The sequence below is a fragment of the Melanostigma gelatinosum genome (genome assembly GCF_949748355.1).
Source record: "Melanostigma gelatinosum genome assembly, chromosome: 7".
Taxonomy (NCBI): Eukaryota; Metazoa; Chordata; class Actinopteri; order Perciformes; family Zoarcidae; genus Melanostigma; species Melanostigma gelatinosum.
In genome coordinates this window covers 13,655,512-13,674,395 of record NC_136640.1, presented here as the reverse complement: position 1 = coordinate 13,674,395, position 18,884 = coordinate 13,655,512, and the positions used below count along the sequence as shown (strand labels likewise).

Sequence of the window (18,884 nt, the reverse complement as noted above, 5' to 3'; positions counted from 1 at the left end):
AGCAATTTTGCATCAGGCAAAAAAACATTTAATCTGATCCCCAATACAATTTAACATAGTAAATCAAGCAATGCAATAGTTTGGGTTCAATACACCTAAATAAGAGCTGGTCTTTCCTTAAATGATTACACCTCAGCGAGTACACTTCCTCCACTCAGTTCCTCTGACCGGGCAAAGTTCCCCAACCTACGACGTAAAACTAAAGAATATCTTACTGAACGCAGAGAACAGTTTGTTAAGCATAAACCAACTGCGTCCGACTGTACACACCTGTGAATACAGGGTACTTGAATCATCATAATCTGAGGTAGTTTTCTGCTGAGCCCAGCCGGCAGTCTGTGTTATTTTTAGAGGGCTGACACAGAAGCAGGCCGTCCATTTACTCTGTGAGCTGGCAGCAGAAACCATCACAGCTCTGGTGGTTTTAAACTACCAAAATGGGAATGAGCTCAACATAAACACTGCAAAGGTGTGGACACTAACGGAAACAAAGTCAGCTCAGATTCAGAGCCATTACGATTCCAGTACTTTGACATTAGGGCGCCATATAACACATGTGTGAAAATGCCAAATCTACACATTAAACCATCAAACTTATCATCTTATCGCTATAACAACTACTAGGCCTATATTAATGGAAAAATGTCAATAGGACAAATTTAACCACAATAGAAGGATAGCATGTGACAGTTTGTTCCCCTTAATTCAAAGCTAAATGAGGAGATTAAACAACAAACTGCTCATCTTTGATTATTCACACAAAACCCTAAAATGCCTGTGGTAGCAAACAACAAACTCCTTGAAAAGAGAGAGAGCGAGAGCGAGAGCGAGAGAGTAACAGAAATTGGAGTAAGAACGGAGGCGAAAGGTTGAAGGCTGTTCCCTTCTGACGTGATTGATGGGTTGGGCCTGAAGGCCGGCTATGGATCCCGCTACTAAATCCATGATTAACATTGAAAATTACACAGAGTGAGCTATTAGCAGGCCATATCATAATTCAATCCCTACACCGTCAAAGTGCACCAATATCATAATTCAATGCCAAGAACCATTAGCCTCCAGCACACCAATATCATAATTCAATCCGGAGGCCATCAGCCCTTGCCAATATCATAATTCAATACTCAGGTCATTAAGACACAGCAATGGGCCAATTAGAATTCAATACCTATGGTCAATGATCTAACGGGACACGGATACTGGAATCATAGGTTGGCGTGGGATGAGGTCTGCAAATCGGGCCTTATTTAGCCCAGGCTCCTTGATAACCAACACTAAAATTAAGGAGGGCAACTGGCTCACCGATAGCTTGGCCACAGACGCTGAAGGCCACAGTGTGTTCGCTACAGAAACACATTTCAGCCGGCGTATGCGGAGGGACACATTTGAACAAAATGAAGCTCTGCATTAGCTTCAAACTCAGCAGAGCGCTCCGCCAAACCTGTCAAAAAGGCTGCGAACACTGGCTCCCAGTGTGTGACCGTCTGCAGTTGGTCTAAATTATCACATTGTGGTACCTTGTGGAAATGAGACTCCATTTCGTTTTCTGGTCCATTGCCTCTGTTTATGTTTCCATGTTAACATCTTGTTTAGCTCCCCCCCAAAATACACTGCAAATCTCGTCCCAGACTCGACTTGCTGGGTCATCAGAAACCTGCACCTTAACAACCAATCAAATGGGTTTTTTCTTTTTTTTTAAAGCTCAGATTTCCTCGGCTGCTTCGAGTCGATTTTTCACCAGAGTTGTCATTATTCAAAGTTATTCTCACCACACATTTCTTAGGTTTCCTCTCTTAACTCTAATCCTCATGTACTGCGTGTGAGAAATGACTGGAGTGTGGAAAATGCAGGAGAGAATGATGTATTACTGAAAAATGTAATAAATGACAGAAGATTAATCAGAAACTATTTTTACAATTGATTGAGCTGTTTTTCGAGTAAAAACAAGTCATTGGGTTCCAACTGCTCAGTTGTGCTTTTCTGCATTTTATATCTTTTATAAACTGACTATCTTTTAGTTTTAGGAGACAATTATTGAGAAGATAATTTGCAGATTAATCAATAATAAGCTGCAGCTCTAATAATGGATAGCTGCAGCCTAACTTTATTACACCGTGTGACCAATAAAGTTTAATTATTTGTAGATCACATTCCTATGAAAACCAACACTTATTGACTATTTAATAAAAAGCTGGCATTTTTAAACTAGAGCACCTTGATGGAGGTGAGATAGCATAAAACATGTGGCAGACAAGCAAAACGATAAGAACAAAAGAGTGTGTTTTATTGCTCGTATGAGACTGGATCTAAGCCCACTTCTTCCTTTACCAACCAACTATAGACAACAACGGACATCTTTCCCCCCCTTAGGAAAAAAAGATTTGTGTTTACTGAAAATCGCAGGCTTAGTATTACAAGATGAACAATAGACTACACGAGATTAGATTGGCCTCGGAGACACACGGTTTCAAGTATACGCTCGAGTTTTAAATAAAGTGGGCATTATCCCCAAAACTTACAAGTGGAAACAGCCGTACGCTCCAACGTGAGCCTGAAGAGAAGTGTCCAGTCACTGAAGGCCGAGCTCTCTCTGCTGGAATACAGATCAGCAGAATAATGGATGCTTCTGTCACGAGATACGTTGAAACTCTATGATGCTGTAGGTGAGAGAGACTCCAAGTGGGTCTGTAAATAATGCCTGTCACTTGAAAATAGGTCTCTGGAAACAGCCCCTTGTGCTCTTGTTACTGGTTGTTTGGGGGGGGGGGGGGGGGTTGTCTATGGATCTTTTTCTACAGAAACCAATAACCGATGATTACCTGCTTATAGAAAACAGATAAAAAAGTTGTTCACAATCTGTAGTTTATGCACACCCTAGATGTAGTGTGCAAAGAAAGAGGGTTGAATATTCATAACTATTTCTTCCTATTGCAATTTTATTTCTTTGTAGTGCCATTTGCAATCATGGTGTCTTCCTCTGAAACAGTGAAAAGCATCCACACCGGCAACGACATGTTTGGCTCTCTAAGTCAGCATGCTGCGTTTCTTCTTCTTCTTCTTTGTATTCATTGGCATACCGCTATACCTCCTGTATCGGCATGTGCGGATACAGGAGGTATAGGTATATAGGAGGTATGCACTTGATTCATTAAAAGCAATTTGGCTTTGTATCATCAGCCGATAATTTATCGGGTATAATTTCTTTCTCGGAATAATACATTTCCCCATTATTGGGCGACAATTTATCGTGCCCAATGTATAGAAGTTGCATGTCAAACGGTTATGGCTTCTTCATAGGGATGAACTTGTGTACTCAAACTGAAAAGTATCTCAATATGTTTCAGAGTAGCAGACAAAGTTAAAAAGTTAAAGAGTTAGGGCAGTCGCAGGTATTTCACATCCGCTGTAGGCCCTTCTTACATATTGTGATGCCTATGATCGGCCTGTGAAGGAATACTGCTCATTAAATTTGCCTCAACGTCTGTGGTGAGTAGGGTTGGGTACCGAAACCCGGTGCCAATATAGCACCGGTTCATATACGACCGGTATCTACCGGACCGAAGCGCAACGCAGATTTCGGTGCTTCCTTTCGGTGCTTCCTTTCGGTGCCTGAGCCGATTGAAATACTTTTTTTACACTACTCTGATGACTCCGTCCTGGCAGCCTCGATCCTCCGCTCCTCACTCATAGTATTATTACAACCGGACGAGCAGTGTGCGCTTAGAAACAAACCCCTCCATCAGTCTGGCGAAGTTTCGGCCATGATTTATTAAAAAAAAAAAAAACAACGAGAACGAAATCTGTCAAACGGCCGGCAGGCTACTGACTTCCTCCATCGACATCCAGGTACTTAGCGCTGCCGCTCATAAGCACAACAACACAGGTACGCGAAACCTTCTTCTTCTTTGAGGTGTAGTGGTGGTTAGCAAACGACGAATTAGCGCCACCAACTGGTAAAATTAAATTAAATTAGTCAGGACAGGTGTCGTATTTTGCCAGAGAAGGGAAATATCCTCATATTTCTGCAAAAGAATTACTGAAGTTTGAAGCTGTAGTGTGTGTACAGAGTGTGTGTGTTTTGTATTTATTTATATTTATTTAAGTATACTGTAAACTGTTAATATATTGTTCATAGTTTGAAGTTAAAAGGTTTGAAGCTGTAGTTTGAAGCCAAGTGTTTTGTATTCATAGTATACTTTGAACAGTTCAGTCGGTTCAGGCACCGGTATCATTTTAGCACCGTTATCGTAAAAAAAAAAAACGATACCCATCCCTAGTGGTGAGATGTGTTGTGAGGATTGGTTTCATAGTGTAAGAACACATTAAAGTCAACGAACAGTAACTCTACTGTCGGTAAAGTTGGTCCAGCTTTTTCAGGCCATCTCGGTATGTAATATAAGTATTTTCAATTTACGAATCAAATAAAAACAAAAAAACTGTTTCCTTGGGGTAAAAAAAAAAAAAGTATTACACCCCTAATTATAAGGGATTTATACTCTGTACAAAGAGGGACGGAATTATTATTTATTTGCATTTCATATTAACATTCCGACCGTCGGAACTACAGGTGGTTCAAATGAAACGCAGCATGTTAAATGTTTCAGCGCTGCCAAATCTAAAATGACAAATTGTGGAAAGAAAAACACATTGATGTGATATTTTTATCCTGAGCAGAGACCTCCACACCTTCAGCTTTTATAAGGAAACGTGTCCTTTTCACACACTTTCACAAAAAAGCCTGCATTAGCTGCTGACTCCATCTGTTTGGATAGCCCTATTTTTAGACTTCCGGAAAGTGCTTTTTATCTTTTCTTCAAACATCGGATGACATTGGTCAAAATATATTTTACAATGCAGGGGAAGAAATGTTTTCATGAAATATTCTGGTTAACTCGAGAGGAAAACGCATTTACTTCTTTTTTTTGTATTAAATGGGATAAACTGCGTGTAGTGTAGGCACTCCTAAAAGCAGAGAGAGGGCGAAGAAACTGAGCCCCGAGTGTGACGTACAATAAATCGCTGAGGAATTGGGGAGTAGGGGGCCTCCAGTGAGAATTAGCCACGATAAGGTAGATGAAGAAAAGTTTCTTCTTTTTTCTCTCTACATTCCTCTCAGTCTTCCATGAGGATACACTGGGACGTCTTAGAAAGTGGGATGACATAGCCCTGACCAAAGTAGACCGAGGGCAGACCAAAAGACCTGACATGCACTCGTCCCGTACTCTGACTCATGCTTAGTCGCTCACCACCCACCGACACAGTGAAACCTCAGTCCCAATGCCAGGTTTTGTCACCGGGCAGAGAAGCGGTTGGCTACAGTAAAAGCATGACGTGATGCCCCTTCCTCTGTGCTCCCCCAGCCTGTGCAGCAACAGAGGGGTAAAAATATCCCACCAGTGAGTTCAGACAACTAGCTCATAAATTAACACTAAAACTCCTCCAGACAACAGCGGGCAAGTCGCTGAGAGATTTAAACCACTCAGGTTGCCACTGACCACAGCTCTGGGCTCAGCATACCAAAAAAAACCTTTTTCCTAAATTTGCCCATTAAGGAGGTGGTGAATAAGAATGAGGTCTAGATGCGTTTTCACATAAGTCACTATTTAGCTGTATACTAACAAAGTGAACTATTTTTCAAAATGGCTTGAGGGTGCTTTGTTCCAGGAGGTTTGTTCTGTTACGAGGTTACATGTAGGCTATTAGGCCTAAATTGTGGATTGTGTACAGCAGAAAGGTCTGTTCTTAATTTCCAGAGTTTACACAGAAACATTTAAACTATAGGCTAGGTTTAGGCTCTCAGCCATTCCCTCATATCTTTTAAAAGGCCGGCCTGTAATGAAGCGCAATCTCTCAAGTAGAGACACAATGTTCCAGCAAACTGCTTGACTGGGTCAAAAAAAAAAAAAGGGGAAAAAACAACGGGAGAGAAGAGTGATGATCCCCTCTAAAGAAATCAACTCTGTAATGGACGGACAGGGATTACAGACGTTAAAACCTCCTCCATCTGTAATTCACTGTCACCCTGCCACCATCTCTTGAATCGCTGATCCATTTTGCAAGTGTGTGAGACCTTGCTAAAAGCATCACTGTTGCACCCATTTGTGTTTGTAGTGGTGGTGTGTGTGTGTATGTATGTGTGTGTGTGTGGGGGGGGGGGAATGCAGAAAAGACAAGTTAACAGCTCGCTGTGCTGTTTCAAAGCATTCTCTGTCCTGTAACAACCACCTAGCTAGTTTCTCACACAGGGATTGGGACTCGCTGATCAAATAGGATTTTAATGAACATCAGCAGTCGGAGCCTGAGGAGTCGACGCTATGATGGCTCAAAGCTACAGACATCTAGGTTGGGTTGGATTTTCATCATCACACGAAAAGAAAGGGAAAAAAAAGATAAAAAAGAAAGGAAAACATTACTTCGCTGGTGCTTCGCCCCCGACAAAAAAAAAAAAAAAAAAGACTGAATTCTACACTGTCCATTGGATCACAAGGAGGAAGCAAAACGAGAAAGCAATTGGCTGACAAGGCCATGTGTGTAGATCATGATCATATCATACTAACCCGGCTTTATCCTCAGAAAACAGATAAGAAAAACCAGTTCTTCTCTGAAGGCTTTCCTCTAGGAGCCTCTCAGTGGGAGGGAGAGTAAATAAGATGTCATCAATAATAGACAGTGAATGTTCTGAGCAGTTCTGCGCGCACACACACACACAAGCTCCGACTGATTCCTATCCTGCAGACAGGCCTGCCAACCGCCAGGCTTTTTGCACACGCTCAGATTCACTGTCCTGACTAATCGCTTGTGATGGCGGCCTTTGCCATAATTACCCAGGGCCTTATCACAAACTTATGCGATGCATTTTTCATGTCCTGGCTGCTGGCAGTGCCTTCACTGTCCGTGCTGGCAGTCAATCCACGAAAAAGACCGATCTCAGACAAATTCTCACACGCACACGACAGTTCAGATGGGGCGAAATGGGTGAAAGCAGGGTGAAGGGCCAAAGAAGAGAGAGGGGGGGGGGGAACATTGTAAAAGGAGGGGGTGAGGGAGAGGAAGATTGGGGGCTGGGGGTGTGAGATAGATTGTGAGCAAAGAAAAGAGAAAACAGTCGCAATTGTTTCTCTTTTTACATAATGCATGAACAAGGGGGCACGAGTAGGAGGACCAACCAGGATCAAATAAATAGGAGAAGTGAAGCCTTGATGATGTGGCATAAGTGCAACACAAAGCCCGCTGGGAAGACTTGTTCACTGTCCTTTTGTCTCCACAGTCATAGGGGCATCATGACCTAAATAAAAGTTTAAATCCCAAGCCTGTGTCATGTACTACATCATGTATGAACAATTGGGGCCAGCCTACATTAATGCAATCTTATGTTAATGACGACGTCGACTGGGCCACTAATATTCATCATTTGTGATTTGAAATTCAGCAATGCACGTTAAATGCCACGGGAGAAACACAACAGTGCCATTGTCTACATGTCTTGTGATAGGTCAAACACGCTCCAATATACACTGGTCATATTCACACACACTGAATAGGCCCAAATATTCCCCTCATATCCTCCACTGTGCCGTGGATCTCCTCTCGTGCACGCCGAGATTAGTGGCGTGCGTGAGGATGGGACATTTCTGGAGTTCATCAGAATCAACAAGGTCACGCTCTTTCATATTTCTACCATCTTTTTATATTAATTGCATCGCGTCAACAAAACACTGTCCCGTCCCGTCCACTTCCACAGACGTGGCAATGTCTGTGTAAAAAAAAAAAAAGAAGCCTCACAGTGTATAATTGCAGTCAGGGGAAACAGAGAGAAAAACACGGCCGAGTTGATCTACATTGAACCATAATCACGGACACGACTTCAATATAAACTGCTCCGAAACCGTTAACCGATAAGGTTTCCAATGTTTTCATTCGCGTCCAACTAAACTTACAAATTTGAGAGAGAAAGGCAGAAAAACACACGCAAAGCGGCTCCGTGTGCGTGTGTCTGAGCTGCTGGTCGGTGTCACCACAGCGCCACCGTATAATGAGTCGCACTTATTTTTTCCCCCAAATTATCCAACCTTCCAGCGGCTAAGCGTCGGGCTAACTACGGCTACTCGCTCCGGTAAAAGTTGAAGAACACGCAATAAAAGGTAGCCGACCGAGAGCTTCTCGCCAAAGCCCCTCCGTTTTGTTTTTATTTCGGCGCATCCCCGCGGCGTCGCCCCGGCTTTGCCCAGTTGCAGTGTCCGATCGATGTTGAATTGAACAAAGAGGATCAATTTCTGATCAGCGAGAGAGCCACTTTCATCAATGTGAGGAAGAGGTCTTGAATTCTCTTCCGAAACACCTACGAGACGACCGCGGAAAAAACCACGAAACACAGTGGCCGAAGGGAGACGAGACAGCCGAAGAGAAGAGAGGAAAAGCGAGTTAAACGGGGCTTGAACTGACCTGTAGTTGTTGTAAGTCAAAGCGCTTCCAATATTGAAACATCGATCCTGCATTGGCCGCCATCTTGAGACATATTGAAACAGGAATGAGATGCTGATAGAGAGCGCGGGGGTTGGAGTTCAGTGGAGAGGACCGGGCGGCCGGAACACCCGGACCGGATCACTCCCACCGCTCCGCCGGGTAACAGCTGGTGTACGGAATGGAGTCGGCTCACATGAGTGTTGCCTTAATAACGCCATTATAATTGCTTAAATAGCTTTTTATCAACATGCAAATATTACAGGTAAATAAGCGAATTGGCATTAAATTACTCATGTTATTTACCTTGAAACACACGAAATGGTGAGCGCCAGACGAGTCCACGTTGGATGTTGTAGTTTGTGTGATCTCTCTGCTTTATGGAGAGCAAAGATCATACAAAAATAATGCCAGGAGGCTACTTGGAAGCCATATCTAAAAAGAAAAAAAGAAAAAGAAAAATCCCACCAGGAGAGCATTCAGGAGCAATGTGTCCTCTGAGCTGTGTGGAGTTGTGCAAGGAGATAATGTAGACCGACATGTAATCATTGCTCCTCCAAAAGCTGCATGGCTGTCAGATTTAGAAATAAAAAGTCGATTGCTAGGATTTCTTTTCCCATGTTGGACATAGGCTCAAACTAACAGTCAATTTTCTGTTACAGCTGCATTAATAATAATTAAAAAACACAGCAAAACTTGAATTTAATTCATGAATACTCCATCGTATTTGTTGTTTTGTTGAGTAATCCCTGTGAAAGGCTTTTTGTTTTGTTCCATTCAGGATGTGTGAAGGGAAATTGGAATAAAAATATAACAAATAAAAATGTAAATCATTGATTAGGACTGCTGGAAATATAATCTAATTTCTAAATTAGATTATAAACAAAACATTCAACTCTAATCAATAACACAAATGAACCACAATAATTTAAGTTTCATGATAGGTGTATTCATGTTATTCCTGATTCACACGGTGCATCTAGTGCACACACTCAGCATATAGGACAAAGCAGGGCTGCTGAGAACCTGCTGAACTTGGCCATTTAAGAGGGAGTAAAAGATGGAGTGGACTTATTTCCAAGTTCATGCTCTTCTCAGTTCACTGTAATATGAATATGAAAATAAGCCTGGTATACTCCTTAAAGGCATTCTTTTGCTACAAATATATTAATCAGATTAGTTAATCAACTGAGATTGTTGTGTTGTTAATCCAGTCAAATCATTGCCACAGCAGGGCAGCCCAGTGGTTAGTGTCAGTACACATCTCTGTTGTTGAAGTGACCTTGAGCAACACACACTGATCGCTGGCTGCTCCCGAGGCGTCACCACTGCTGACCATGTCCTCTGACCCCCCCGAAGCTTGTGGATGTACAAAGAATTTCTAATTACACTGTATATCTGTATGGAGTGCCCTAAATTCCTGTGTCAAACTGTGCCGTTTGAGCACCTTCAAACACACCACGCCTCAGCTGCAGCCTCCGGTTTGCAGAGCTGCTCAAGTTGATCAGGGCAACACATCTGCTTTGTGCGTTGTTTTATTTATTTTTAGCATTTTGTGGGTTCTCAAAATGTGACTTGTCGAGTGTGTTGTGGGGCCCTGGCTGTGTTTGGGGGAAAAAATCATCGCCTGCATTCACGCTTTGGAGTTGTTTTTTTCTTTCTTTAATGCTCAAAGGGTACAGCCTTCTTAAATAAATATTTTATATCGTCGTTTTTTTTCTCAACAATCATTTTCATTCCTTCAGTCGTTGCACTTCAATTGCATTCACTATAAATAACACAAGAATTTGCCATAGATAATCACGGCTCTTTCACTGCACAACGGTGGGCTTTTTGTGCTTTGAATGAGCTCGACTTTCAGGTCATTACTTGATTTGATTTGAAGCGGTTTGTGTCTCCCTCCTTCAGCACTATGAATGGTGCTCAGTGCTCAACTGACGTGTCGCCTCAATGGCTTTTGCCTTATTTCATACTTCATTTATAGACATGCTCAAGCAAATTAAAGACTGGCCATGACCCCCAGTCACATGCCTTTAATACAATGTACTGTATTACTCTAACATAGCAAGAGCTGCTTTAAAGGAGATACTATGATTTCTTTATCATGATTCTCGATACAAAAAAAATATGAGCAACTGTACTGCACTATGAAATACATAATGAATACTTTTCAGACAAATGAATGGCATATGAATGAATCCTGTGTTAAATCCTCTCATTTTTTCCCTTTCCGCTACGTTAATCAGTGTTTCCTTGGCCGGGCCAACATGACTTGTGATGCTACCTATCATTAAGCCAAACCAGAAATACAGGTCTGAGTTAATCCCTACAGGCTTAGTCGCACTGTGTGTCCATTATTTGTATAGACATACCCTACAAAGAAAACACACAACGAAAAGGAACAACATCTATTTGTATGGGGCCTTGAAATGTAAAGTATTCAACAATATTTTATCATGAAATAATAACGTCCGAAAGTGACTCCAAAATGCATGGTCTTTGTGTTGAGATTCTTTTTATGTCTATTTAACAATGTTGACTTTTAACTTTATTCGTTGGGTAACACAATAATTAAAGTTTTAAATACTGTCAGGGGATACTTACTCTGCTATTTATTGTGTCATGCACATACACGTGTCCAGCACACAAGACACCAAAAACACTGCTGCAGTGGTGAAACAAGAATATAACTTCTTCCATTATTATTAGACAGCAAAACAAAGGAAACATTTTCCCTTTTTAAAAACAGTTCACATTGTTTTTATAATCGTCCGTTCCAACATAAATCATCAGAAAACAAAAGACATTGCACTCTAAAGTGCAGCCTTAAAATTCATCATACAATGAAACGTAAACCACATTAAGGACAAAACATTTTCTCTTCATTGACACCATTAAATATGTCTGTTTCTATAATGTGACCTGAGATCTTTGACTTTTAGTTTAACTCTGGTTCACATCCGACTACCAGTGATATCCGTATTTTTGTACATAGTAAAGTTATCATTTTATTATGTGCAATTATCTAAAGACAGACTTCACTGTGAACATTACAAATCAGTTGACTTTGCACTGCCAGGCGCTCTTCTCAAACGCTCAGAATTTCAGCACACAGTATCTCCACAAGGATTTGACAGAAGCTTCACGCGGCTCTGGATTACTTTGAAGCAGCAGGGGGTACACGGTGTTAGTCAGAACAAGTAAGAGTCGGAGTTATCAATCCACCTACAAATTATCATGTTCCTGCTGCAGACGCTCATGCACGTCTGGCATGAATGACTTCAGAGGTTTTTTTTCCCCTCGCTAGTCTTTTTATGACATTTTATGTTACAATTAGAGAGCAGGGGGGAATAAAACAGCCTAAATTGTTCTTGACAAAGACAGCAGCAGGAACATGTTGATGCCCACAGATTTAGCCTCTGAAAAAGCCTCATCAGTTCATGTACGTTTGGTTAAAGTTTAAACACAGAGAAGTAAACACACATTTTTTTGTGTCCGTGCCATTATACAACTCGATCCAATATTGTCGACAGTGCTACAGGGTAGAAAATAAAACAGCCATTCTGTCCTTTAGCGTTCCCACTTTTTCTGTTTGTGTCGCTTCTCCTCCCGCTCATTGACTCTGCCTGCAAGGTGCTTTTAGCGGGCCCTGTGCCATGTAGAGATGGATGCGTGGCCCTTGGGAGCTGCAGGCAGAGAGCAACACTGATCATGTCAGACAGGCTGGGGAGGCTGCATAAGATCATCATCACCCAGCAGTGGAGTGAATCGCCGCGGTGGCACTTTCACACAACCTCTAACCTCTGGGGTAACCTCCGAGGTCATGATCACGGTCAGGGGTCAGCAAGGGCCTCTGTGATCAGGGAGCTCGCAGGCCCCTCCTTCTGCTTCCTCCTCTCTCTCTCTACTTCTATCTGTTTGTCTATCGCTCACGCTCCCCTTCTCCGGTCCGGGACCAATTGAGACATCCCATCCCCTGGGAGAGCAGAGAGGAAATCAAGAGAAAATCAATAGGGAAGATGAGTGAAGACCTGGGGGTCCCATCAAAAACCTGAATGCTTCACTCTTGAGCTGGTATGATTCACACAAACACATACCAATACACAGTGGTAGCCCCTCTGACTAACAGGAAGGTAGCAGTAAACAAGGGCTTGGAGATTGTACAAAGCTAGAGAAAAAGTGTAGTTTTTTTTACCTATAATACCACTAAAAGGTGAAGTTTCATCCCCTATTCCTTTAAAGACGGCTGACACTGTTCATATAAAATGACCCGAGATGTCCCACATCGAACCGAGAAAGACGAGATATTGATTACTCTGTGGAGACTCACGGTATGCAAAAACAAATAAAATTTTCTAGAGAGATGCGAAAAACTGGAGCACATAAATGCCAAGCTTTCTGCGTGACGCTGGCTGTACTTTGAGCGGAACAAAATGTCTCCATATCACCAATCAGTGCAACTTTAATTGTAGCACATTTTCAGCAACATTCCCTTAGTTTTGTGCTGACAAAAAAAAAAAACCGGATTTGAATAAACAAAACTGAAAGAAGACAAACAAAACCCATTCCCATGTGTCACTTCCCGACCTCAGCCACCTCTGCTATTTCTGTGGAAAGACATACATGTGTGTGTATAACGCTTGAGCCTCACCGTGTCTCCATAACTTATGAGGTTGCTGCGTTTCTTCCCAACACAAGATCACCCCGGGCAGGACATTAAATGATTGGCTAAAAATAGAACTGTTCAGATGAAAGGGAGGATAAATAATGCAGGAATAATACAAAACCTCTTATGGGGATAACTAGTCACACATATATGCACGCACACAGACACACAAAGAGATTTTTTTTTCTTGCTCCACGGTGAAGAAAAGTGAATGGATGTAACAGGAAGGAGGACCCAGTGGAGACACACATGCTTCTTGCTTCATCTCCTCCCACTCCTCCTTGTCTGCCATGTTTTTCCCCCACTCACACTCAGACTTCATGACATGCTCTGTGTCTGTGGGGAGGAATAATGTTGTCCCAGCCACGCCGTGTTCTTCCTGCCCACCAGAGATCAGACACAACACACAGTGCAGGATTTCCAACCCCGCCGCCTCGTCATTTTTTCACGAGTTTTGATCAGAATGCGCTCAGACAACAACAGCCTGGACAGTTGATCCCTTTTTCACAGAGAGTAATGTGTCATTATCTGGAGACTTGTTTTTATTATTCCTGTATTTGTTGTTAGATCAACAAATTAAAACTGTGAGTCATGGCTTAAGTTAGCTGGTGTTGCAATGCTGGGTCATATCTAATAAATAAAACATTCAAGACAAACCTTTTCAAAGCCTCGCTGCTGCCTGCCTAATTTCCAGCTGAAATGTTTATTCATTGGTTAAATTAAACATCCCAAATCCCAAAGTCAGTACACATCACATGCTGCTCAGGGTGGCCTTGTGCTTGTGTAGGGAGACACCTAGTGGTGGAGGACACGTGTAACACGTTTATATGGGGACAAATGGATGGTTGAGGGGCCTCTCACATGCTTTATTATCTTGACAAGTACAAAATGATGAGTCATTAGTCAATGAGATATGAGGGATTGTTCACGAATTTATTTAATACCGCTATCCCTCTAAAATTAGGCTCCAGTGTTGTATATTCTCCAAACCCCATATCTCAACCGTAAAATAACAGTCTATGCTTCAGAGTGATTTACAAGCTTAATGAAAAATAGGGCTCGTGCAACACAAAAAATCACCTCTGCTCACTTCATCAGCAGGACACCGCGCCCTGCTGTTTACCCAGGGAGGCAGGACGGCCGTCATCAGGCCGCACAAAAGCCCCATTCACCGGTAACAAGAACCCGGACCACCGCTGCCACGTCAAAATGCTTGGGAGCGAACAGCACGAGCGCAAATGTTTTATTTTACTCTGTTGAGGAGAGCAGGTAGGACAACAATGCGACGGAGAAGCTGTTCGCGTAGCTACTAGTGGCGCCATTGTCGGACTATCTGACCTAATGTTATCTGCACTCATCTCACCGGCACAATGACGTGTAAAGCAGGACCGTCCAACTACAGAACCCTGAGGCGTGTCCGCAGGCTGCAGTGGTTTATGTCCTCTAGCTACATTTCCTGAGAAAGTTTGAAGTAGTTAGGCCGAGTCTGCTGGCCGACGTTCTGGACAAAGACACTGATTCTGTAGAGGTTTCTGGACTTAGGGGGGGAGGGGGGGGGGCTGCAGAGTGAAGGGCGTCGATGGGAGCAGCGGGCCGCTCCACGACCACAGCTCAGCGGGCAGACAGGCAGCAGAAAGGTGGCGTGGGCCTGCTTGTTCTCAGAAGGTCCTGCTCCTACGTGTGCGTGGCCGCCGTCGGTTTCCTGCTCCTCGTGGGAGTCTGCCTGCTCTACTTACCGGATCCGCTCGCACTAGAACCGTCTTTCGTTGAGGACAGCAGCGAGGTGACGCTCCTGATTTGGACGCATCCGTTCGGTCGCTACCGCAAACTTCCGGACTGCTTTGAGCTCTTCCAGATTGGCGGGTGCACGCTCACCGACGAAGGGAGCGCGTACCCGCGGGCTGACGCTGTGATTATTCACCACCGCGACGTTGCCACCGGCGCTGCTGACCTGCCACCGGAACCGCGGCCACGCGCACAAAAGTGGATATGGATGAACTACGAGTCCCCTACGCACACGCACAGACTATGGCTCTTTGAGGACTATTTCAACCTCACGATGACCTACCGGACGGACTCAGATATTTTCCTGCCGTACGGATATCTAGTCCACCGTGAACGCGGAACCAAGGGTCTCCAGAACCGCTTTGCGCAACCGCTCCGCGCACCCTCGCGCTCACACCTCCTCCGGCCCCGCCTCCTGGCCTGGGTCATCAGCAACTGGTCGGAGTCCCATGCGCGCGTGTCCCTCTACTACCAGCTCCGGCGATACGTACAGGTGGATGTGTTCGGGCGCTCGGGCCGGCCGGTACCGGAGGACAGCGGTGGCGGCAGCGTGGTGCGGCTGGTGGGACGGTACCAGTTCTACCTGGCGCTGGAGAACTCCCAGCACACCGACTACATCACGGAGAAGCTGTGGAACGCGGTGCAGGCCGGTGCTGTCCCGGTGGTCCTGGGTCCATCCAGGCAGAACTATGAGCGCTTCCTGCCCCCTGAGGCCTTCATCCACGTGGACGACTTCTCCACAGTGCGAGGGCTGGCCCGGTACCTGCTGATGCTGAGGCACAACCCGGCCCAGCTGAGGCGGCACCTGGACTGGAGGGGGAGTTACAGTGTGTACCAGCCCAGCTTCTGGGCTCACCACTACTGTACGGCCTGCAGGGCGGTGAGGAGGACCAGAGGCCGGACCGACGTGGTCCAAGACTTGACACGATGGTTTCACTCGTGAATATCATCTCAGGCATTAACTGAACTGAGAGAACTGCTCACCAGCAGCCAAAAGTTTACAACAGACATTCAATTATCAGCAACCATGGTTGTTTGTGAGACTGTTGATTTCATTTTTATGACTTTAGTTTAATATTGAGAATTACACAATATTGACTGATTTTGATTGTGTTTTGTCTTCGTAAAATTATTTTTATTCAAACTTTGCATTCCCTGTGCACTCAAGTTAACTTTTACATTGTTTGTCATGGTCTCCACTGATTACATTACAGTAAGAAAATGAGCTTGCGAAGACAAGACGTCAGATGATTCATCACAGTAAACGATGTTTGTTGGTCAATTAATAATTCCATGATCCTCACTTTCAACTTCAATATCATGCTGACTAGAAGTTGATTGTTAACTGTGATACATTATCTCATGCAAGCTTTACATCGTTACCTTTTTACAAGGAACTGAAAAGGAAACCAGGCCTTGAAAGGTAGAATGAAACACATTGTTTTGAAAAGAGGACGTCAGTGACATCAATAAATCATGATTTGGATAGCTGATTAAAACACAAAAAGGCAGGTATGGTAAATTGATTGAGGTTTGAGGTGTGTGAACATGTAACCTGTTGTGTGTGTTTGATTCAGGGATGCAAAAACATCTCCAGACATGAATAGTCATTGAGAGTTATCTCAACATCTCAGAGGGTTACAAATACCTTCCTGTTGATCGCTCTGAGGGGTTCGCACTAAATCATGTTAATCACCCTGGATCTGATCTGCTATCAGCTGTTAACATGGTTGATGCTTGTGTTGTAGTAGCGACGCAACAACCAAAATAGCACCCCGAGCAATGCTTTGTGTCTGCACATCATTGAACGTTTGATTGCAACACGAACCTGAACGACTTTTTACGGGTTGTTAGACCCCAAACCTCGTCTTTTCAGTGCTGTTCATACTTCTAGCATGTCTTGTTAGAGAGCAAGACAGCTGTACTAACACACGCCCACACCCTCTACTGTTTCATTAAACGTTGCTATTTACACTGCCATGCTCATTTTATGGATGTTTTTGCTGTCTCTTATATATTGTCATAGCTATAGGCTACAGCAATAGGGGAGAGAACCCTTGCGAGGGGAAGAGGAGGAGCACATGTGCGCTTCAGGAGTCACTTGATAAGAATCAGAAGCTGTGATGTGGATCATCTACATTTACACCTCTGAGTTAGTGCCCTGACACAGATTAACACTTTACACTGTCAAATGAGACATTTCCTGCAGGCACAAGGGCAGTGAATACTGTGGCTTCCCATAATGAGCTGATGCCTCAGCAGCTGTTGAAACCACTGACGTCTATCAGCAATAATGCTTTCAGACGGCCAGAACAGCCAGACCCCTCATCCCTGTCATAATCTCATTCATGGACACGAGGGAGTTATAAGCATATCGAGTTACTGTGAGTGAAATCACTCTTTATACTCTCAAATATAGATCCGCTACATGACCTGGAGCTTGTTCGACATGTCCTCATTTTAAGTAAATTACCTTTCTGCTGTGGGAAGCACGTATACAGCACAGTCTCTATTGTCTGGACAGTTGACCTATAGTCGTAAATAAAGGAGGGGAACTCCTCTTATTGTTTCTTAAGAGCTCATCTGATCACAAAGAAGATTCACATGATAGTAAGAGGCGGATAGCTACTACTGCACTCATTGCCGTGCTATTACAACCTATTGCTTGCCATTTTAATGACATTTCTGGTTAGTTATACAGACCAATTGATAGTAAATATCGTGCAGTCAATCATCCGATTTATATATTTGCAATTTTATCAATTTGCTTCTTTATCTATTATGAGTTTTGTGTTTATATTTTTCATGCACAGTGCTGAAAATGTAGTTACATGAAGGTGAATGAAATAGATTAATTGTATTATGTTAGTAGGTTTTACTATATTATTCCTTGTATACTACACTACAACTGTAACTTGGCTTTGACGGGGAACCTGAATTACTGTTGAAATATTAGTTTTTAGTTTGGTGTGTGTTATTGTTTTAAGTGAAATTCATTTGGTTCAGTCAAGTTTAAAGTTCAACATTGCTTTTATTGTCTCCCAAAGGAAAAACTTTTCTTGGATTGAAGAAATTGGTGAATAAAAACAGACATTTCACACATGAAAACAGCAAACTATAATCTTGGTGTGTGCAGCATAGTCTTCATTTTCTGTATTCAATTTGAGCATTCACCAAAAAAATACAGAGAAAAGCCAGTTATGACACACAAAGTGGCATGTGAAACTGAGTCGGTGCGGTCGGTGTGCATCATCTCTGTACAGTTTTTCCTCACAGCTTTACCTGCGTTTTTCTGTCTTTTGTCTGGAGCTGACCCCGAGGAAACACATTCAAGGTCTTTGACCTCAGCAACAGGAGTCCTTGGGGGGAGGATTGAGTGTGTGATTCTCTCCACAGTCTGCACAGACACCACAGAAACTGCTCTGTGGCTTGTGGTGCCTCTCACAGGACTTTATCAATCAGATAAATTACTTCATGCACAGTAGGCCTACAACAAACGTAAATCACTACCAAAGTTCCAGGATGCAGATAACGCGTATCTTGGTCAGTGAAATAAAGATCACAGTTAATTCAAAGTCAAAGAGATGGGACCGGTAATTCTTCTTCTCTTGTTGCTCTCATGCAGGATGAAATATCACCTCGTGTCACGGGCTGACAAGTTTACAGAGGATGAGGTGAGTTGTTGCTTGGCAACAAGGTGAAATATTGGATGTATCAATATGAGATAGTGATTCAAAGGTACCGGCGGTGGCGAAGCCGTCGAACAAGTTGAAGGTGAGCGCTGATGAATACCCAGAATCTGAGGCAATTAAATTTGATTTAAACCCTTTAACTACCAGCTACCGCTTATTACAAAGATCCTTCTCAGCTCTCTTACAGACCCCCTCTGTAGTAACAGTGCCATTCATAACCTACATGGCCCCTGGCGAGAGACACACTAATCTCATTTATACAGCAACAGATGTTTCTCTTA

At 43.3% G+C, this 18,884-nt stretch overlaps 2 protein-coding genes across 5 annotated transcripts in view; one reads left to right on the top strand and one right to left on the bottom strand.

Annotated features, from left to right (window-relative positions):
* Positions 1-8,510, bottom strand: part of cux1a (cut-like homeobox 1a) — a 52,031-nt gene extending 43,521 nt beyond the window's left edge. For all 4 annotated transcript variants that reach the window (XM_079272506.1, XM_079272507.1, XM_079272509.1 and 1 more), the window contains exon 1: positions 8,443-8,510. In XM_079272506.1, the coding sequence (XP_079128632.1) occupies positions 8,443-8,505 (63 nt within the window). In that variant the 5' untranslated portion in view covers positions 8,506-8,510. The remainder of the gene's footprint in view (positions 1-8,442) is intronic.
* Positions 8,511-14,705: 6,195 nt separating this feature from the next.
* On the top strand, positions 14,706-15,854 carry LOC306779623 (alpha-(1,3)-fucosyltransferase 4-like; the record flags this gene model as incomplete). Its single annotated transcript, XM_079271591.1, has 1 exon — positions 14,706-15,854. One exon carries the CDS (start codon positions 14,706-14,708, stop codon positions 15,852-15,854), a length of 1,149 nt encoding a protein of 382 aa, XP_079127717.1.
* Positions 15,855-18,884: the final 3,030 nt, after the last annotated feature.